The 24138-nt window shown below is 37.6% G+C and overlaps 1 protein-coding gene across 4 annotated transcripts in view; it reads right to left on the bottom strand.

Annotated features, from left to right (window-relative positions):
• Nucleotides 1-24138, bottom strand: part of CARNMT1 (carnosine N-methyltransferase 1) — a 41238-nt gene that overhangs the window by 5627 nt on the left and 11473 nt on the right. For all 4 annotated transcript variants that reach the window (XM_038527065.1, XM_038527066.1, XM_038527067.1 and 1 more), the window contains 3 exons: nt 9744-9884; nt 8640-8818; nt 5724-5837 (listed from right to left, as the gene is read on the bottom strand). In XM_038527065.1, coding sequence (XP_038382993.1) covers nt 5724-5837; nt 8640-8818; nt 9744-9884 — 434 coding nt within the window. The remainder of the gene's footprint in view (nt 1-5723; nt 5838-8639; nt 8819-9743; nt 9885-24138) is intronic.

Here is a 24138-nt window from a genome sequence, read left to right as displayed (position 1 = left end):
AACTAGGAAAAAGCTTGTGGTAGCTATACGAAACTGCCCACTTAAAGAAACATGGCATGCAACTGTTCAAAACAAAAGAGCTGGCACTCAAACCTCAGCAAAAAGTTGAATAGGCTGAGTAGGGATGTATCGAGGGTGCAGGAATGCAGGTTGGGTAGGAGGACAGTCACTGCTGGCTCATTTTTCAAGCAGACTGATAAATTTTCTTTCCCATTCACTTTATCCACTAAATTAAACTTTGGTCTTTACCTGAGCATGGACTAGAACGGGCCCAAGGTAGGCATCTTGGTTACTTGGTCACATGAGGTTCGACTTGTTGATTTATACATAAATCTTCAATGTCTATCTTTCCTATACAGTCACTCTTATTCCAGGATTATTCCAAGTCCATCACATAGCCAGTCATCGTCCAGGGTTATTGCAGGTCAACCGGCTCTATTCTCATTGGTTTTTTTTTTTTTTTTTTGTAAAACTTATCCAGCTACCCCATCTGAAAAACTTGTTACATTGTGTTGTTCCCTGATGAACAGGGAGGGTTCCCTCCTTGCCATTGTCATTGTTTTAGACCCTTTTTCTATTTTTACAACTATAACAAGGTCTCGGTGTGAGATAATGTGTCACTTATCTACCTTTTATACAAAACCTCTCATGTTTCAAAAAATATTCAGCTTTAAAATACTTTAAAATTTGACAGGACTCATTATACTTTATAAGAATCTCCTTTGGGACTTGTGAGATAATAGAAAAAATACATACTGGTCTCTGGCACAAAGTTCCTGAAATCCTTCTAACTTCCTAAGTGGTAAGAACACTAGGAGCAGCACCTTTTATTCAGATATTATGCCTCTGACTCTGGCCCCTGACACAGGGATCCTGAAACTCATAATTTCCTGGGTGACAGGAGCATCTTTTGTTCTAATGAGACAACTGTAAGTGGGCTTCTGGGTGGCTACTGGACAAGGGCTCATCACCAAAAAGACCAAGCGGTGATTAGAAGCTTGGAATTTTCAGCCCTGCACCACAATTCTCTTGAGAAGGGAGAAGGGCTTAAAAATTGAATGACTGGTAATGCCTACATGATGAAGCCTCCATCAAATCCCCAAAGCATGGAGTTCAGAGAGCTACTGGGATGGTGGATATGTGGCGGTGCTGGGACAGTGGCAACCCCTGGACAGAGAGCATGGAAGTTCCACATCCCTTCCCAGATACTCTGCTCTACATATCTCTTCCATCTGGGTGTTCATCTGTATCCTTGAATAAAATGGTAAACCTAAGTGTTTCCCTAAGTTCTGTGAGCCACTCTAGCAATCAAACCCAAAGAGGGAGTTGTTAGAACTTCCAATCTGCAGCCTATAGACGTACAGCTGGTCAGAAGCACAGGTGACCATCTGTGACTAGTGTCTGAAGTAGAGGGGTGGGGGTTCTGTGAGACTGAACCCTTAATCTGTGGTATCTTACACTATCTCCAGCTAGACAGTATGGGAAGTGGTTAAACTACAGGGCACCCAGCTGGTGTCACAGAGAATTGCTTGTTGTGAAGGAAAAAAAGCCCACATTTGGTGACCAGATGTGTCAGAAGTGTGAGTGTTTTGTATGAGGAATAAAAGAGACACACAGGGAAGAACTGGGTGTTTCCCTACACAGGAAGGAAAAATCTGCAGGTCTTTCATTTTAGTACTTTAACCTGTTTATACTTCCAGATGAAATTAAGATTCCCTTTGCTAACTGCCTGCATCAGTGCACGAATATGTATACTCACACACAGATTTTAAAATAAATCACACATACATGTGTTTAAGGGTCACCATGAAAAACTGAAGAACAGGATACACAGGCACTCCTCTACACTTTGCCAAATCACAGCCTTTCCCAAAGGACACATGCAGATAGTTCCCTTAAAAAGCTCACTAGCTTTCCCTAACCTGAGGAATATTACAATACTTCAGACTGCCCTTAAAGAGGTTTCTAAATTAACAGTTATCCCAGTTGTGATTTCACAGAATGTAGACAATTATCTTCATGATAATTTAACTTCCAGTGTAGCTTTTCGGTATTCCATTATAGCTGGCAGAGACCATTCTCGTTCTTTAGGAGTATACTGACATGCCGGTCTTATGTCAGCACGGTTGGGGTGAAATCGTCCCCCAGGGGTTGATGCACTCTCAGTTTACAGATAAAATTATTTTTCCAGGCCCACAAGGCTAAGGTCAAAACCATGGTAATGTTAGAAATTTACCAACATAAATGCCACTTTGTCATCTACTGTGGCATCTTAACATTACTTGTTTCCACTTACAAATTTTGCAACAATGCACTCATACACAGAACAGTCACTCAAGAGCCACTGATTGCCAGGCTCTGTGGGAGGTAAACAGCATTAGCTGCTGGCCCCACTGAGCTCAGAGACTACCAGGAATAACAAACATATGGGTGGCAACAGTGTGTTGTGTTAAATGCTCACAGATTCTGTGAGAATATAAAAGAGGAATACAACAAATATTTACTGCAACCTGAAAGGATCACCTCAGCTGAGTGCTACGAGCACCTAGGAAAGAGCCAATGTGAGAACAGAGGCAACAGAGAAAGGACCTTCTAGGTCAGAGGACTGGCACCTGTAGTCGGGGCCAGGGTGGAAGAAAAAAAGACACAAGATTGCAAAGGGTACTATGCACAATCCTAAGAGTTTCGGTGATCCAGAAAGCCAGAATTTTATGTAGGGAACGTGATGGGAATAGATTCACGGGTTAGGAGGATCATGCTTGTGTAACATACAGAGGTTGATATAAAAGAGGCACGGAGGGCTGGAGACAACTTGAAGGTGGGGGTACCCTGATGAAACTACTGCAGTGATGCAGGCTTGAACTAAGGAACTAGCATGAGCTTGGAACAGTGGTTCTCAACGGGGGTGTTTCTGTCATAACTGGGGAGGGCCAGGGAAGAACCATTCACCCCCAGATGCCAATGGTGCCGCCTCTAAGAAACCCTGGGATAGGAAGAAATTCAAGACCTATTGAGAAGCTTTAGGAGACACATCTTGTGGACTGACTGGGTGCAGGTGGTGAGGAAGAAGAGGAATAAAGGAGGATATACAGTTTTCTGGTTGGGAGAATATGCTAAGATCAGAAAAGACAGGAGTTTTTCTTGGATTCTAAAGTATCCAAGTTGGTTTGGAATGTAACAAAGATATCTGGACCAGATACACAGATTGGGAAATGAAAGACTAGGTGGAGTCAGGGTAGGAATTACATGTGGTAAAGATGAGTGAGCAAAGGGCATGAAAAGTGAGAACATTCTTCTGAACAGATACCCAGAACATGCCAGGATTAAGGGAAAATTCACTATGAGATAATCATTATTCTTTACATTCTTCAGCTTACATATATAAAGAATTTTATTTGGAAAGTACTAACCTACTGAGTAATTATTTTTAAGGACCACGCTTCTCCATTATTCCAATGCTCAGGATTGTTTTGGAACTCTGTGGTATAAAGAACAGAAGCTCTCCTAATTGATCTCCCCTCTGACCTATGTAGTGTGGCCCAGCATGTCTGCTCTTATCAAACAGTGTGCTTATGGAGAGCAAATTTTATTTGTTCCAGGCAGTTATGATTCCTGTTACATAAGAAAATATTAATAAACCTATTAAAATAAAAGTTCAAACAGAAAAGTTGTTTCTGGTGACACCTGGGTGTCTCAGTGATTGAGTGTCTGCCTTTGGCTCAGATTGTGATCCCAGGGTCCCAGGATCAACTTCTGCATCAGGGTCTCCACAGGGAGCCTGCTTCTCCCTCTGCCTGTGTCTCTGTCTCTCTCTCATTCTCTCTGTCTTTCATGAATAAATAAATAGAATCTTAAAAAAAAAAAAAAAAAAAGGGAAACAAAAGCTGTTTCTGTGAAAGTTAACGCTTTGGAAATACAAGAAACCTTACCAAAATCAGTAACTGGGGTCAAAAATATTAGTCACATAATTTAACATAACCTGTTAATGCTATGTTATAAACTGACCCCAGCTACAGAACTAGCTGGTTAGACATTCAAGGGGTTGGCTCTGGGCTGTGAGCCTGCCTCTGCCATATATATAAAGTTCTAGGACCCCACTGTGAGTTACTTAAAGCAAGACTCCGATTCTTCAACTATAAAACAGTGGAAGTACCATTTCAACATAGGGTTGTTTTGAGATTAAATAAGGTTATTTGCTCACCCATGGTGGTAATACAGTTGACCTATGAACAACACAGGTTTGAACTGCACAGGGCCACTTCTCCACGTTTTATTTTGTTGATAAATGCAGCACAGTATTGCCAATGTATTTTCTCTTACGATTTTCTTAACATTCTTTATCTTACTTTACTGTAAAAATATAGTATATGATACATGCAATATACAAAATACGAGCCAACTGTTATCAGTAGGCTTCTGGCCAACAGCAGGCTACCAGTAGTTGTTTTGGGGAGTCAAATGTTACATGCAGATTTCTGATTGTGCAAGGGGTCAGCATCCCTAAGGCCCACATTGTTCAAGGCTCAACTGTATCACATTTCAATCTTTCCTTGGGAAATTTTCAAAGAAATTTATTTTAGAGAAGTGACTACTTTGAAAGAGGACCTAAGGTTTGGGATAACTGTTTCAAATTATGGTTACATTTTACAGCCACTCTCGTCTGTCCCATGAAATTCTTTTTTTTTTTTTTTTAAGATTTATTTATTTATTTATTTATTTATGCATTCATTCATTCATGAGAGACACAAAAAGAGAGAGAGAGGTAGAGACACAGGCAGAGGGAGAAGCAGGCTCCTCACAGGGAGCCCAATGTGGGACTCAATCCCAGACCCTGGGAACACAACCTGAGCTGAAGGCAAGTGCCCAACCGCTAAGCGACCATTCAGGCATCCCATGTCCCATGAAATTCTAAAGAGAAGTTTGGAAAGACCCACTTCTCTCTCTAGTCTTAGTCCTAATGGCAAAATCTGTGGTAAAGTCCAATCATTAAAAAAAGAGCACAAGGCAGAACAACAGAACTAGGCCAATCCTAAAGCCATGGACTCACATACAATGTGTTGTCCGTCCTCTTATGTAATGTAATAACCCAGATCCTGAAAATGTTTATATTCTAGCCATGATGTCTTTCTTAACATGGATTATACATCTCACTAGAAAAGTATATTTACCTTAATGTTATCATTAGTCTCCCTTTATTTTAGAAGAGGAGGGTAAAACTGGCAACTTCCTCTAGATCCTGGATAGGAATATTCATCACCTAGCAGTAGGATGCAGTAAAAAGGTTTCTGCATAAATGAAATGACTCTCTTCCTTAAACTAAGGTAGTCCTGAAAGTCACCATACCTAGTCTTTTCCCACTAAGCATATGTACTGAGGAGGAAGTTTCTATGGGAGAGGTAAGTGCTTTCTTTCAAATGTTTCATTATAGAAGGAAAAAAACACAACAGGTTGCAGTCTTGATGGAGGGGTGGGTGGTGGAAGATGAGAGAAGGATTACCATCAGATTAATTATGACTGCTATGAGAATGATCTACTAAGAACACACAATTCTTGGGGCTTCCACTGCTCTCAGAGGAACTACATACTAACAGGGATACAGTCTAAAGGAACTTACACAACATAACTATAACCTTCGTGAACATTTGATACTACAAAGTTATCAGAGAATAGCTGTAAGTACTCAGATTAACATATGAGATTCTAATAAACACCAAAGAACTTACCTAGATTTATCCAAATTCCACCTGGCTTGAGAATTTTCCATATCGTATCAATATAATCAATTACATTGTGAGCTGTGTCTATGAAGAAACAGGTAGCAATACAGTCCCAGGTATCTATTTGAGGAAAACCACATTACTACATTCATTATGTTATGCTGCCTTTTCTTTTAATTACTTCTACAAATGTACCAGCTACCTCTTACAGATTATGAATATTTCATTTAACTGGAGGAATACAGTAGCTAAACTCTTCCAATCAACACTGTAATTAGGATAACCAAACAATCATTTATGAGAGACTTCGCAATTCATGAAAGTTTTTACTGATAATTTGATAATTAACTTGGAAACCATTTTTGATAGCCTATGTAACTACGTATCTTTATCAAATGGTACTTGTAAGAGTTTTGTTTATAATCTACTCAATGTCTAGTCTTCCTTTCAAATAGGTTAAGATGAAGTAACAGTCATTTGAATTTTAAACTGTGATGTAATTGGTGTTAACCACTAATTCTGGCAAGTTACAAAAAAGGCTGTATGCACTTGTTGCCAAGCAAGAAACAAACGGCATAACAATATTTAAACTCTCCACCAGGACTTCGGATAGTCGCCAGTGGAACAGGGGGAGGAGGCAGTCAGAAGCAGAGCAAGGGATCCCAAGAGAGAACAGTGCCCCGTGGAGGCCATGCCCCAGCACACAGGCAGAGGCTGGAGTCCACAAATTTCAGGGCCATAAGGGCACTGATCCAACCAAGGATGACCTTCACCATCTGCTCTCTCAAGCCCTGCTACAGAACAAGGTCACCTATACTCACCCAAGTGATATTTCCCATTATGTCACCTCTCTTTCGAGAACTTGTTCTCTAACCTATCTCCAACCCCTAACATTTTCCATCTCTCTCTCTCTCTCTCTCTCTCTCTCTCTCTCTCTACCTTCAGAATACAGGTTATCCCAATGTCAGAGTTCAGGAAAAGATAAAGAAAAACTTGACTGTTGTGTCAAGTCCCTGCCCAGTCCCTCCAATGGCTTCCTACCTCTCTAATTGAAGTTGGCCTCAGCAACCCTCCCCAATCTCCTCTCCCACCACTGTGCCTGCTGCTCACTACAAAGTAGCCTCTTGCTTTTGCTTGAGCAGAATAAGCACCTTCCCCACCCAAATCCTTCTTCCCTCACCATTCCTTCTGTCTGCAACACTTCCCTCCAAATACCGAATGGTTTGCCTCTTCACTTTTTCAAGGTTCTCTGCTCAACATTTTTTTTAAAGACTTTTATTTATTTATTCATGTGAGACAGAGGGAAAGAGAAACAGGCAGAGACACAGGCAGAGGGAGAAGCAGGTACCACGCAGGGAGCCTGACACGGGACTCAATCCCGGGTCTCCAGGATCACGCCCTGGGCGGAAGGCGGCACTAAACTGCTGAGCCACCTGGGCTGCCCTCGACACTTTTTTTTAAAGATATTTTTATTTATTCATGAGAGATAGAGAGAGAGCGGCAGAGACACAGGCAGAGGGAGAAGCAGGACTCGATCCCAGGACCCCCAGGATCATGACCTGAGCCGAAGAAAAATGCTCAGCCACTGAGCCACCCAGGCATTCCTTTGCTCAACATTTTTAAAAAGTTCTGCTTAGGGATCCCTGGGTGGCGCAGCGGTTTGGCGCCTGCCTTTGCCCCAGGGCGCGATCCTGGAGACCCGGGATCGAATCCCACATCGGGCTCCCGGTGCATGTGTCTCCCTCTGCCTGTGTCTCTGCCTCTCTCTCTCTCTCTCTCTCTGTGACTATCATAAATAAATAAAAATTAAAAATAAAATAAAATAAAAGTTCTGCTTAGCCTTCCCTGATAACTCTATAAATACAACAGCCTCTTCCCAATCCCTCTGTGTCCCTATTACCCTGCCTTAGTATTCTTCCTCACAATATTAAATTTGTTCTTGCTCCCTGTCCTTACTGGAATACAAATTCCCGTGTACAGAACTTTGCTTTACTCACTGCTCTCTTTCTCGTGCCTAGAACATACCTGGGACTTTGCAGGGGCTGAAATAAGTATTTCTTGAATGAATGATCTTGCTGACCTCTCAGTATACTATTTTTCTTCTTCCTTTTACTGCCACTTCCCCACCCCCCACACCGAACCCTCTCTCCATTACCATCTCCCTTTCTCTAATGCTAGCTCAAACTTTGTTTGCCAAGGTGAAGTTCCAATTTCATGGCCTGATTATAAAGGTCTCCCACAATCTGGAACCAATCTCCCTTTCTAGGCATATCTTCTATTAAACTACCAAAGCAAGCTCTCTTTCCCTTCCAGTCATGCTGTCCCACCATCCCCGATTACCTCATTCATTCCTACCTTCGTAACTCTGCCTCCTCATTCCTTTTTTTTTTTTTTTTTTTAAAGATTTTATTTATTCATGATAGACAGTGAGAGAGAGAGAGAGAGAGAGAGGCAGAGACACAGGCAGAGGGAGATGCAGGCTCCATGCCGGGAGCCCGACGTGGGACTCGATCCGGAGACCCCAAGATCACGCCCTGGGCCAGAGGCAGGCGCTAAACCGCTGAGCCACCTAGGGATCCCTGCCTCCCCATTCTTGAAGTGACAGCCTTCTTTCTACAAAGTTTTCCTTCCCCACACGAATCTACTTTTATCTCTATCATATTCATTACTCACTGAATTTGTTTACATGTTGTCGTTTATTAATAGACCCAACAGATGCTATATTTCTTAATTGTGGGATCTTATACTTCTTCATATTTCCCATCATTACCTTAGACAAGATTTTGAAAATATCCTAACTTGTCACTGAAGTAAATCTTTTATTCTGCTATCAAAATGAATGATCAATACTTTGGCTTAGTATAAACTTAGCTCATTAAATTTAGAATAAAGAGAACTTATCAATGCTTGTTTTGGACTTACTGCATTCTGAGTAGATCTCCTGAAAATCTCCTGCAGTCATGGAAAAGTTAGAACCAGGAGGAAGACTGTGGGGGTCAACATCGGGGAAAGAGATGGGTCGAATCTGATCAGCTGACCTCCGGTTATTGCTAAACTGATGGATCCAGGGATAAAGCTTATATTTATTAATTTCAGAACATCTGCAAAATATGAGCACAAAATTCAGTGTTAACTAAAAGTTTTATCAAGAAAATCTACTTTAAATACTAAAACTTAATCTGATTGAAGATTTACTTATACTTAAAGTGTTACTACTACACCCCAACCAATCATCTGAAAATGCACATCTACATGCAGATGAGTAACCAATCGTGAATTAAAAAACAGGAAAAAAACAACTAAAGTAAATTCAGAGATCTAAGTGTGTTGTTCATTCACATTTAAAAAAATGTATTTCCAAACCTCAAACTCAAGTAAAAAACAGGCCAACCCTTCCTGAAAAAAGTGGTATGGATTTGCTATGCTACCCAACTATTCTAATTCCCTGTTTTAACTTCTCACCATTCCCTAACCCATCCTGGACAGCATATAATTTAAACAAAACAACTAGTTATGTTTTCCAATGCACCTCTTCTGGCTTTAAAAATAACAACTCTTTTCCACTATTTTCTAAAGGCCACAGAAATTCTGAGAGATGTTTCCAACTCAGTCATAGGAGCATATTTGGCCATTTTATAAGAATCTGATTAAAGGAAAAGTAACAATTGCTACACTGAACTCTTATTCTACTAAAGAAACAAAAGGGTGAAGAAGTTTAAGAAATAATGAGAAAATACTCCTTCCTGGATCATGCACAGTCTTGAAATTCTGCACAGGGAGCATTCCAGTTTCGTGGGATGTCCCATCATTTTCTAAAAAGTCACTTATCCATCCTGTTTCAGTGTTAAGAACTGATTAAAAGTGGTAATTTGTATAAGCAACTTGATTTTAATATAAGAAACACGTATGATACATAGCATCATTAAACACTATATATTTATCTTCAAATTCAGAATTGTTCAAAAATAGGTTAAGTCAATCTGATTCTGAGAAATCACTATTTCCAGCAAAAAGTAAATTAAATACCTGTTGAGTACAAAGTTGGAAGAAAAGAGCATAAAAAAACTCCATTCATTTCCTTGACAAGCATAACCTAGCATAGCTATTTCCCAGGCCAGTCTTCCTAGTCCAGCACCAGGTACCAGAATATTTACTTTAGAAGGATCCCTGAAATGAAATAAGGCAATTATGTCCAACCCCTCAAAGAAAGAAAGAAAGAAAGAAAGAAAGAAAAAAACAAAACACAAAATCCACATTAACAACTAAAAACTTAGATATTCAGTAAGAATAAGCTCACTCAAGACTGACTTCTTAAAATTGAGAGAAATACTTCTAAATATAAATGAAAAAATAAAGGTGTGAGGAATTATCATAAGTTCAAATATCATATGAGGGTTTACGCCCTAAATAAGACTTATGAAGACACTCATACTCCTAAAGTAGCTGTCACTTGTACAACTATCTCAAGAAAAATTATCCCAAAGGGATCCCAATACACAGAGATTGAACATAGTTATTTTATAAGACAGTGAAACAAAACATTATTTCTAAATTCTGTAACTAATACAATGGTTTGTGTGACTAAATAGATGAAAATATATGTAGATTTTAATGTTTTAGTTACATCTTTAAGGTCCTATATTTTTTAACTGGCAAAAGAATTTGGTGGGAGGGAAAATGAAGAATTGCCTTCTAACTGAGCATAAATAATGAAAAGTACATCACACCAAACAAGAGGCTCACAACAAGACTGCTCTTCACTTATTAGCATCACACGACAGTCACAAATTCCCTTCACTGTAAGATCCACCATCCATTTCCAAACAGCTAAAAACTTTAGCAAAGCAAGGGACTTTATCAGGAATTCCAGCCAATCAATATAACCCTAAGGAAATCAAAATGATATTCTTATAGAAAACTAAAGGCAAATGTGTATAATCAGCTGTCATCATGTCAATGAAAAAGATTTCAAGATTATCTGCATTCTCCAAATTTAGTTCCTAAGTCAAATCCAACTTCCAAATTATCCCCATGTAGAATCCTCTCTCTTTCCTATCTTTATACTATATGGTCTTTAAGTTTGGTGTGCTCTAAACTGCAGCAGGCCTTTTATTAGTGGCCCCTATAATGTAATCTCTGCATTTCCCACTCTGAAATGAAAAACAAACAAACACAACTGTCGGACTTTTGTGTGTGTGTGTGTTTTTAAATATTTTATTTATTTATTCATGAGAGAGAGAGAGAGTGAGTCAGAGACACAGGCAGTGGGAGAAGCAGGCTCCATGCAAGGAGCCTGATGCGGGACTCAATCCTGAAACCTCGGGATCATGCCCTGAGCCAAAGGCAGATGCCCAACCACCAAGCCACTCAGGCATCCCAGGCTTTTGAAAATTCAGTCTACGAATATAGTAACATGGGAACTTGTCCCGGGTCATCCAGTCTGAAATATATATGTATTTGTTTAAGAATTTTAACAAAGTCTATTTAGTTTAACTGTTGAATTTTATATATACAATAAAGCATAAATCAAAATTTGTTAAAAATGATTTCTGATAAATAGGCTTATTAGGATTAGGCAACATTCTTTAATACGTGATATAAGCAAACTGATGCCAAGCTGCCATTATAAGTTTTCACCAAAATAAAACAAAATGTTTTCTCATTTCAGATTACACACAATGTCTGTCTGCAAACACTTTAATTTTTAACTGATGTAACTGATTAAATTCCTAATGAAGAAAATGGGTAACATCCTCTCATGTGGTTTACCTGTATCAGTTATCTAACAAGCACAAAAGCATATACATATTTTCAGTATTAGAATTTGAAAAACTAAAAAAAAAAAAAAAAAAAAAAAAAAAAAAGAATTTGAAAAACTACTGGTCGCAGAACTCTATGCTACCCTTTGTATGACAGACCTACCACTGTGGCATCCCACCCAAGCTTCTCTCTCTTTTTCCACTCCCTATCAGACCCACCAAAACCCATACTCTCCCAGAATTACCTCTTTTCTTTTCTCAGTTCCCATCTGCCCAATCAAAACATGCATTTTTCCCAAGCAGCTGTTCTCACCTTAGATTAAGGGGGAAAAAAAAAAAAGGCAACATAATGCAACAAAAGTAACTGGACTTGAAAGTAAATTCATAGAAGAGTATTTAAATAGCAATATAAATAATCACTAATATTGTCTGGATGGCTGATGAGCTGAGAAAAACCTACCAAGAAGAAATTAGAAAACATGCTAACCCTAAGGGAAAGCTGTGTTAATAATAGAATTGACAGTTATTTTGTCAACTTATGGAAAGTAACTTTATGACCCCTAAGATCAAATTCTCCAAATCTAAACAGGCCCACAGAACTCTCTAACCCCACCTTGTGGCAGGAAGTGCTGTATAAAACTGCTACTAAAAGGTGTCCTCAAGCCAGGGAATGCAGACTGTATTAAGACCCTAGATTAAAAAAAAAAAAAAAAAAAAAAAAAAAAAAAAGGCCCTAGATTAAAAGTTCGCAAAGATTATGATAGATCAATCAATTATCTATAGTATGACAAAAGGATTTCTGTGGGCATACAAAAGGAGATACATTAAAACAAACACCAGAGAACTGAAAAAAAGATTTTAAAAATCAAGCAATGAATATGTATAAAACTAAAGCATTTTAAAAAGGAGTTCCTGCTATGACTCCATATCAACTCTAGGGCATTTCTATGAAGGTATTTCTGTGCAAAATAAGGGAAATAAAGTCTACATACGGACCATTAGGGTGATGTGACTTTATACTTGACTGAAACTTAGAAAACCAGGAATAGAGGCATTATAATATGGCACTCAATAATCAAATGGTGCTGCTAGCGATTCTAAGGGGAAATAAAGCATAATAGTTTACCTAGTTATTTAGGTCCAACTATGCAGAAGCAGTATATTTGTTACAAATGTGATACCCCTGATAACAGCAGGAAAAATTTCAACAGTTTATCCCATACAAGCAAAAATGAAGTGTGTGTACCTACACAGAATGTAAAGAAGCTGTGGATCCTGCTTGTACCATGTTTTGTGTTCCAACTATTACCCGCAGTAAATGTTCCTGAGAAGTCTCCTTTATCGGACACAGAATGATTTTTGTGTTGCAGTTGCAGATTAGCAAGTTCCAACACACAAAATACTTCTCTTGTGTCAATATGCTGACACTTAGCTGGCCTTTGGCATTTAGCAGTGTATACACTTTCAAGCACTAGAAGCATTCGGTTCTGTTTGAATCCCAGTTCTCTGTTCAATACAGTAAAAATCACTAACCACTTGTAGCTACTGAACACTTAAAATGTGGCTAGTCCAATGTGTTGCTAGTGTAAAACAGATGCCAGATTTCAGTATAAAAAAAGAATGTAAAATACCTCATTAATAATCTCACATACTGATTATATGCTGAAATATTTCTGATAAATTGTCTTATTAAAGTATATTGATTTTATCTGTGGCTTTTTATGTAGCTGCTAGAAAATTTAAAATAACATATATGGCCTGTGTTATATTTCTATTGACCAGTGCTGATCCACAGAGAGAAATAGTAAAAACATAATTTTGAGCAAAAGCCAATTGTGAAATGACACAACCCACTCTATGAACTTCCACAATATAAAGAATAAAATGTTTTGCTTAAAGGTATATAAACATGTAGTTATTATGGAAAAGCAAGATTAGAGTAACAACTTCATATTAGTTGTTACCTCTGGAAAGAGAGAAGAATATACTCAGTGTGGTTTACAGGGCATGGTTTCAACTGTATCTGCAATCTTTCTTTTAAAAAATATACCAAAAAATCCACACACAAACAAAACAAGACCCTGAAGTAACTATGGCAAAATTTCAAGGTTTAAGAGCTAGGTGTTGAAATATTTTTTATTCAAAGTAGAAAATTGGTTAAAACTTCCATTAGTGTCTGGTCCCTTCAAAAATATCCCAGTTTACCTCTTCATCCACTCTCAACAAAGAACTCCCATGTAGCAAACAGCTTCTCACCAATTCCAGAAAAACACTTTCTCACCTTAATCTTTAGAGCTATATACCCACAGAAACTCAGTTTAAATTATCGCCTTATCTCTGAAGCCGTTCCCAAATATCTCAGGCAAAGCTTGAACTCACTTCTCAGTAATTTCAGCACTTCATACCTCTGTTATAGTTATATACCAAGTTTTCTATGACCCACAGGCCTGTCACTTGTTTTTGTTTTACTGGAACATAGTCACGCACACAAATTGTCTATGGCTGCGTACCCCCTGAACAGTCTAAAATATATACTAGCTGTCCCTTTAAGTTGGCCATCCCTGATCAAATGGATCTTAAACACCTTTCCCATTTATATACAGTTTCCTTAACTCTTTTATGACTGAATAAATACTCCACTGCATGACTGTACCATTATGTATTAAAATCCACTAATTAAGAACATTTAGATTTTTTTCCCAATCTTTTGTTATTATAATGTTAAAGCCAATATCCTTGGCATAAATGATCTTCCAAATGCAAGAATCTGTAGAAAGCTTCACCAAAATTGAATTCCAGGAGTCAAAAGATATGTGTTTAAATTTTGTTAAATACTACCAAGTTGCCCTCCATAAGATTTTACTGATTTATTCTTCCTTCAGCAAGCTGTATGTCTCTCTACCCTTAGTAAGATATATAACTTTTAAACTTTGCAAAGTAATAGGTGAAAAATGTCATCTTAGTGTGGTTTTCACATTTGCATATTCTTATGAGATTGAGGTCTTGTATTTTTTTCTGTGAACTATTTACACATTTTTCTACTGGGTTATTAGTCTTGAATTGTTTTTCCACTGAATTATTATTACTCTAGATTTATAAGCACTTGAAATCCTGAACTTTAAGAGCTGGGATCTTGTTTGAAAGATCTGAAATAAATATTTGTCTTTGGTCTAAGAGAACTTTTAGGATGAGGGATAGACCTAAATTTTCAGTCTCCACTCTTGCATTATTTGGCAGTCTACGTTTCTTCCATTTTCTCTTTTTAAATGGTTTCTTTAGCTAAGAGAATCCTTTCATAAATTATGATTTATATAGTTTAATGTAAGTAGGAAAAAAACGCTTCTTTAAAGTTCACCATATATTTCCCTAATGACCAACTATATATATATATATTTTTTTTTAATGACCAACTATATTAAAGAAATAATACATTCATCTAGTCAATAGTATATCTGTATCTCTTTGGAGTGAAATGCAAAGACAATAGATTTCTCCCACATGCAAAGTATCACTTCATTTTCTTCTAAAATAGGATGGGTTAGTGAAATTAAGATATAAAAATACAGTCCAACAGTTTTCAGGATTCACAAAAGAATATGGTTCCCCACGGCTGTGATTTTTCATTTCAGGTGGGACTCAAACTTAAGAATTTCTTTCCTTAGCAACTATAAACTTGATCACACACACACCAAATTTTTTTTTAAAGATTTATTTATTTATTTATTCATGACAGACACAGAGAGAGAGAGAGAGAGAGAGGCAGAGAGAGAGAGACAGAGACACTGGAGGAGGGAGAAGCAGGCTCCATGCAGGGAGCCCGATGCGGGACTTGATCACGGGTCTCCAGGATCGCGCCCGGGGCCAAAGGCAGGCGTTAAACCGCTTGAGCTACCCAGGGATCCTCGATCACACAAAATTCTTAAATTCAAATGATAACATAATTAAGTCACTTGAAAACTTGAAACTCTCAATTATTACTGTTCAAACCATGACATGAAAAGTTACTGTGCTTATGTTCATACTTGAGAAAAAGGTTTAAACTCTGAGCTCATACTTCAAGAAAAATTACATTGTTCATTTCAATGATCAACTGCTCACTAAAGTACAGTCCAAATCTATTTAAAACTCCAAACAGACTAGAGGCTACCAACTACCAAAATGGTTGGCATTCAGCACAATTAAAAAAACATTTCCTTTATTAACAAATAGACCCAATACAATGTGAATCTGTGACTTCAAAGCTGCTTGTGGGTGTGAGTGGTTCAGTCAGTACAGTATCTGATTCTTGATCTCAGGATTGTGAGTTCAAACCCCACATTGGGTGTGGAGCCTACTTAAAAAAATAATAATAAACTCTAAACAGAGATAAACTGGACAAACTAACAAAACAGTGTGTTTTCACAGGAAAAAATATTTTAATGCTCACAGGTATAGTTAATTCTATGCATATTTAAGTATACTATTTTTAATACGCAGCTTGGTTAGAAAAGGCCTTCACTGAAATTTCAAAAAGGACGAACAAAAGCTGACACAAATTTGAGTCAAATCTAGTCTGAAGCATAAAGACATCAAATTCTCATGTGCTTGCTGTGGCATAAACAGGATCCTGGAAATTTATATGACCCAGCTGACCAGGATTTACCTAAGAATCAATCTGGATACTGAAGGGCTGTAATTAATGTCCTTTTTTCAGGACTAGGGGTTTACTTTTTTATGGCAAAATTATGACTTTAACATGGATATGGACTTTATTAACTTTATTTCTTTAAGGTTTTTTGATAGCTCATCTTATTAACTGTAAGAAAATCAATCTAAATTAATTAAGCAAAACAAATGACATAGTAAGAGATAATGAAATTTTTCCACTGGGTCCAAGAATGGCACAAAAACAAAGTTTGACAGATATTTTGGCACACTTCATTTAAAGGTTATCTATCTACTCTGATAACATTGATTATTTTCAGGGAAGGGAAATGGGTGGCTGGGTAAAAGTTATGGCAAAGAGACTTTAAATTCTGTGAAGTTTTAAAATTTTTGAGCACTATGGTATGTTTTAACTAATTGAAAAAATTATTCTTTTATTTTAAAATAACCTTTTAGGGGGGGCGCCTGGGTGGCTCAGTCGGTTGAGCATCTGCCTTCGGCTCACCAAGCCCTGCATCTGGCTGCTTCTCCCTCTCCCTTTGTATGCTCTCTCTCTCTCTCTCTCTCTCTCTCAATAAATAAATAAATCTTTAAAAAATAAAATAACCTATTAAAATCATCAAGAGTTAGTTCATTCTTTTCTCATCAGCCCACATTCTGTCAGTAGCAATGATGGTAATAAAATAGTAGACAGAAAACAGTAAAATAATACTCTGTGTCAGTTCACTAAGTACCTTTAACAATGGCATGCCCTTTGGCATAGTGGACATTGTTATCCTGTTTGGACACCATGGTAATATACATGATTCAATGAATATGAACAAAATCATGTTTAAAGTGCTAGAAATGATGTTAACATGGGCATTTGGCATTCAGCCTTTCAAATATACACAAACTTTGTACATTCTAATTGTAAAGAGCCTTACTTTATAACCTACTTTTCAAAAACAGATATATTTTGAATTTTGAGAAAGATCTGGACTTTATGTTTACAGACTATTCAACTATTATTGATTATTTTTAGAGCACTGGATATATACATGACAGAGAACCAACTAGAAACTCACATCCTACAATACAATACATCCTATAATATATCAATGTTTATAAAAGTCCATAATAATCACGTCACAATTTTTTTTTTTAAGATTTTATTTATTTATTCGAGAGGGGGAGAGAGAGAGAAAGAGAGAGAGAGAGAGAGAGGCAGAGACACAGGCAGAGGGAGAAGCAGGCTCATGCGGGGAGCCCGATATGGGACTCGATCCCGGGTCTCCAGGATCAGGCCCTGGGCTGAAGGCGGTGCTAAACCGCTGAGTCACCCAAGCTGCCTTCACATCACAATTGTAACAGTTGTAGAATATTTAATGTAAGACTACTGGTAAGAATTGTAGCACTTAAAAAAAAATTGTAGCATTTGGACAGCCTGGGTGGCTCAGCGGTTTAGCACTGCCTTTGGCCCAGGGCATGATCCTGGAGTCTGGGGATCGAGTCCCATGTCGGGCTCCCTGCATGGAGCTTGGTTCTCCCTCTGCCTGCGGCTCTGCCTCTCTGCCTCTCTCTCTCTCATGAATAAATAAAAAAATTTAAAAAAAGAAAAAAGAATTGTAGCATTTATTAAACAAAGGTATTCCTTAAAAACTCTGTGATTTTTGGCTACTTATTCCAACTAAAGCCTACTTTTCAAAACAAGCATTATTGAGGAAGACTTCATATCTTAAAGGAAAATTAAAAGCGTATTTCAACATTGCCACTTCAATATTCCATTATTAAAGAGGCAAAGATGTCTCCCAACAAAGAAAAATCCTGACCAGATGGTTTTAGAAGTAAATTCTATTAAATATCTGGTCAGGATTTTTCTTTGTTGGGAGACATCTTTGCCTCTTTAATAATAATAAAGATGAATGGACACCAATTCTTCTCAAACTTACCCCAAATTTAAAAAATACTTCCTTGGGCAACTGGGTGGCTCAGCGATTGAGTGTCTGCCTTTGGCTCAGGGCATGATCCTGGGTTCCTGGGATTGAGTCCTGCATCAGGCTCCCTGCATGGAGCCTGCTTCTCCCTCTGCCTATGTCTCTGCCTCTCTGTGTCTCTCATAAATAAATAAATAAATTTAAAAATAAATAAAATAAAAAACACTTCCTATAACTCATCCTATGAGGCCAACAGTATCCTGATACCAAAAGAAGATAACATCATCACAAGAAAAGAAAAGTCACAAAAACAAATCAGCAGTAAAACCCTTTTTTACAGATGTAAAAATCCTCAACAAAATATTAGCAAACTGAACCCAACAACATATTAAAAGGATTCTTCACCAGGACCAAAAGTAGTATGTCATTAATGCAAGAGCAGTTCAACATAAGAAAATCAATCAATATATCACATGAACAGAACAAAGGTTCTATTCATTTGACACAGAAAAGACATTTGATAAAACACCAACACCCTTTATTGATAAAAATGCTCAGGACACTAGGAATCAAGGGAAAATTCCTTAATATGATAAAGGGTATTAAAAACCTACAGCTAACATCATACCCAATGGTGAAAGAATGAAAGTTTTCCCTCTAAGACCCAGAACATGATAAAGGTGCCCCCTTTCACCACTGCTATTCAACATTGTACCAGAAGTTCTGGCCAGAGTGGAAAGAAGATGGAAAACCATCTCTATCTGTAGATGCTCTGAACCTGTATGTAGAAAATTGCAAAGAATCCACAAGAAAGCTTCTCCAATAGACAAATTAAGCCAAGTTGCAGGGTTACACAATCAATACATAAAAATCAGCTGTGATTCTATACATTAGCAATGGACAATCTTAAAGGAAATTAAGAAAGCAATTCCATTTACAGTAACATCTAAAAGAACTAAATACAGGGTGCCTGGGGTTAAGCAGCTGTGTTCAGCTCAGGCCGTGATCTCAGGATCCTGGTATCAAGCCCCCATCGGGCTCCCTAATCAGCAGAGTCTGCTTTTCCCTCTCCCTCTGGCCCTCCCCCGCCCCCCGCCGCTTGTTCTCTCTCTCTCACACTCACTCTCTCTCAAATAAATAAAATCTTAAAAAAAAAAAAAAAAAGAACTAAATACTTAGGGAATAAATCTAACCAAGGTCAAGAAAGACTTATACTGAAAACTACAAAACAGTGCTGAAAAAAATTATAAAGAAGATCTAAATAAATAGACATCCTGTGTTCATGGATAGGAAGATTTAACATCGTTAAGATGTCAATATTTTCCAAACCAGTTGACATATTTAACACAATTCCTAACAAAATTGCAATAGCCTTTCTCCAAAAATGAAAATGCTGATTCTGGAATTCATATGGAATTGCAAGGTCTCCAAAGAGCCAAAACTATCTTGGAAAAGAATAAGTTGAAGGATTTATGCTTCCTGACTTCAGAACTTAAAAAGCTACAGAAATTAAAATACTGCGGAATTGCCATAAGAGCCAACGTACAGACCAACAGAATAGAACAGAGAGCCCAGAAATAAACCCTGTCATGTAAGGTCAATTGATTTTCAACAATAGTACCAAGATAATTCAATGAGGGAAAGGATAGTCTTTTAACAAATGTTGCTGGGAAAACCAGATATCCATATGTTAAAAAATGAAGTTAGACCTTTACCTTACACCACATACAAAATGAACTCAAAGAATTAAAACTATAAAATTATTAGAAGAGGGATGCCTGAGTGGCTCAGTGGTTGAACATCTGCCTTCAGCTCAGGTTGTGATCCTGGCGTCCTAGGATCCAGTCTCACATGAGGCTCCCCATGGGGAGCCTGCTTCTCCCTCTACCTATGTCTCTGCCAACCCGCCCCCCTCATGAATTTTTTTAAAAAATTCTTAGAAGAAAGTATTAGGGAAAATCTTCATGGCATTGATTTGACAATGATTTCATAAACATGACATGAAAAGCACTAGCACCAAAAGGAAAAAAACAGGTAAATTGAACTTCACCAAAATTATACAATTTTATACATCAATGGACATCAAGAAAGTGAAAAGACAAACTACAGAATTGGAGAAAATACTTGCAAATCATATATCCAACAAAGAATCAATACTTGCATAAAAACCAAAAAAAGGTCAAAGATTACAGAGTTTCACCAATGCAAATCATCTTTAACTCAAACATAATAAAGACTACAAAAACCATGAAGAGTCAGTATTTTAAAAAATTAGGAACCCCAAGCATACTATACCCTCACTGATAAACCTGAGAATACAAAATGCGTTAACAAGTCTGTGGCTGCTAAAAATGTGAATCAAGAGCTTAAGTGAGTACTATACATGTCAATCACTTCTAATGGCTGAAGTATTTGAAATGTGAAAGAAGTAAACTTCTTTCTAGAAAAATATGTCATTAAAAAACTTCTTCCAGGGACGCCTGGGTGGCTTAGTGGATGAGCATCTGCCTTCAACTCTGGTGATCCCAGGGTCCTGGGATCGAGTGCTGCATTGAGCTCTCCATAGGGAGCCTGTTTCTCTCTCTGCCTATGTTTCTGCCTCTCTCTGTGTGTCTCTCATGAATAAATAAAACCTTAAAAAAAAAAAAAAAAACACTTCTTCCTAAATTCTATCTTTTAAAAAGTCAGTGAATTATTACATACATTACTTCTGAACCTTGTACATCAGATATTTGGACATGCAAAAACAAGCACTGGAAGCTATTTTGTTTTTTTTTTAAAGAGTGATATAACATGGCATATAATGGAATATAATATATATATAATATAACATGGTATGGAATATAATAATTTCACCTGTGCTTCCAATGTTAGTCACTTACAGAGTTATTTCTGGGTCTCAGACCCCAGAACTCTATAAATCTGATTGGAGAAATATTCATAGAATTGAAAATCAGTAAAGTGCCATACTGCCATCAATGATGGAATAATGAAAGCTTTAAGTGATACAGGAATCACAAACCTATAATGAACCTATTATCCCTTTAACTATGTGTTCAGCAGGTAACTATAGCACAGCATGTCAAAAACGTACTGTCCACAAGAATAACTGGATGATTTTCATGGCACCCAGCTACAATCTACATGGCATACCCATGTAGAAATCCAAACCAGATGGATTAGCAGCCATTACCTGTTAAAAGCCAACTAGACAATACAAGAGCCCCAATCCTATCCTTTGCAGATGACAATTCCAATACACCAATGGTTTCCTGTGGACACGGTAGCAGTTCATTTAGTGCTGAAGAAGTAACTATATTTTCACAACTGAGAATCCAAGTGTTTTTTAAAATTGCAAAAATCGTCCTACTAATCTACTGCAGGAAAGATTCAATCAATGTACATGAAGTAAAAGGTGAGATCAGATGAAAACTTAGAAACTATTTCATTTTCTAGAAAGCACATTACATTGCCACATTTCTAGATGAAAGGTTTATAGATAATTTTCTTAAGTGACTGAAGCAGCTAATACATGTAATATTAAAAATTAAAAACACAAGATTCACTCAATCCCTCCCCCCCCCCCCATGCTCACAGCTTGCCAGGGAATGCCTTTTTTCTAGTTGTCAATACTATTCACTTGTTTCTTCTTCTTCTTTTTTTTTTTTTTTTTACAATTTTATTTATTTATTCATAAAACAGACAGAGAGAGAGAGGCAGAGACACAGGCAGAGGGAGAAGCAGGCTCCATGCAGGAAGTCTGATGCGTGACTTATCCTGAGACCCCGGGATCACACCCTGAGCCAAAGGCAGACACTCAATCACTGAGCCACCCAGGCATCCCTCACTTCAGTTTCTACTGTTCTTTTTACATACATCATCTGGCATTCAATCAAAAAATGAGACATGCAAACCAGAAAGAAAATGTAACCCACTGTTATGGGAAGAAACCATCATCAGAACTGACCCACAAACAGCACATATGTTGGAATTATCAGACAGGATTTAAAAATAATCATAAAAAATACATTAAGGCATCAAGTGGAAAAGGCAGATCACATGATATAAACGGGAAATGTGAGCACAGAGTGAACACACACACACACACACAGAAATAAATGTGTATATGGAGGTACTAGACAGGTGTTTTAAATTCTGTATCAGAGTAAGTCTTTCAATGAGTTTATCAACAGACTGCCATGATAAACAATCAGTGAAATTCAAGTTAGGTCAATAGAAATTATCCAAATTAAAATATAGAAAGAGTCCTGAGAGATGATGTCAAGCAGTTTCATATACAAGCAACTCAAGTCCCAGAAGGGAAAAATAAGAGCAAATAGTCTTTAGTAATACATATCTACCCAAACCCTCCAAGGCAAAACAAACCCCAAGTAGGATAAACTCAAAGAAAACTACATCTAGGCACCTCATAAACTGCTGACAGAGGTCAGGTGGGGTAAGGAGAATGGGGAGTATCCATACCCTAATGGGTATGGGATTTATTCTGGGCTCATGAAAATCTTTTCAAACTCTGTAGAGATGATGGATACACAATGCTGTGAATATCTAAATACCATCAAATTGTTTACTAAAAAATGGTCACTTTTACTATACTTATTTCACCTCAACTTTTTTAAATGAGGGGAAAAACATTTATATTTCTCAAAACAAGGTATAAAATGGCCCTTACACATATGAAGATATTCAATTTCATTCATAAGAGAAATGCAAATGAGAAGTAGGCCAAGATACACTTCAACACCCATTGGATTGGCAAAAGTTCAAAAGCTTGGTAATACAATGTTTGGCAAGGCTGTGAGTAAACAGGTACTTTCATACATTGCTGGCCAGAAGGGGAAACAGTACAACCCTTACAGGCATATGTGGCAATAACTGGCACAGACTGTAAAGTCGGCACCACCTATCGGTGTTCATGCCTTTTTATAATCTCCACCCTTTAGTATGCACAGGGATCTAGGACTTGCTCCTAACCAAGAGTCACCTCTGTGGTAACATCACATCATAAAAGACTCCACTGAAAGCCTGCTCACTCTAAAGGCTCTCTTTGACAGCTTGATGAAATGACCATTTTGGGAAAGCTCACAAGACAAGGAACTGCAAGCGGCACCTCGGCTTCCAAGGAGGTTAACACGAAGCCAGGGCCCTTCCTCAGTCCCACGACCACAATGAAATGAATTCTGCCAACAACATGAGTGAGCTTGAAAGCAGGTATTTCCACAGTCAGGAACAAAGCCCAGCAGACATCTGGATTGCAACCTCGGAAATCCTACACAGAGGATGCAATTAAGCTATGCCCAGACTTCTGACCCACAGAAATTGTGAAATAATAAATGTATGCTGTTTTAAGCAAATTTGTGGTAATCTGTTGCACAGCAATAGGTAACTAACACACTTACCACACTACATATGCATTTACCTTGCAGGCTCAGCAATCCCATGTCTAAGAATTTATACTAAAGATATACTTTCAACAGTACAAAAATACTCCTGTATACAGTTATTAATTGTAACTTTATAATTGTAAGATACTGCCAACTACTTAAATAACCAAATACAAAAAACAAAACAACAACAACAACAAAAAAAACAAATACAGGAGATTGGTTGAAGTACTCTACAGCTATAAAAAAGGCTAGGAAGACCTCCATGAACTGAAATGTAGCTTTTCTAAGACTATTTAGGGGAAAAAAGTAGAGTGCAACATAAAGTATACAGGCTGCTACATTTTGTGTATGAAACAAACAAGTAATTATGAAGAAACCTGTATCTGCTTACATTCATAAGAAACAAAAAAATAAAAAGAAGGATAAACAAGAAATCAGTGATACTGATTAGCTACATGGGGCATGGGATTGAGAATGAGGGATTGAGATTGGCTATCAAAGGAACAGAGAAGGGAATACACTTTTTCTGAATATCACAAGTTGATAACTGATAGCTAACCCATCAAAAAAATATAAATCAGCAAGGTTGTGGTGTGGGGGCAAGACATAACCACCCTGAAAATTGAAAGCAAACAAAAACAAACCTCAAAATACTGGATTTCAAATAAAAAACACAATCACACTGAGGAGAGGGGGT

This window comes from Canis lupus, chromosome 1, assembly GCF_011100685.1.
Source record: "Canis lupus familiaris isolate Mischka breed German Shepherd chromosome 1, alternate assembly UU_Cfam_GSD_1.0, whole genome shotgun sequence".
In the NCBI taxonomy this organism is placed as follows: domain Eukaryota; kingdom Metazoa; phylum Chordata; class Mammalia; order Carnivora; family Canidae; genus Canis; species Canis lupus.
This window is presented reverse-complemented; position numbering and strand designations above follow the sequence as displayed.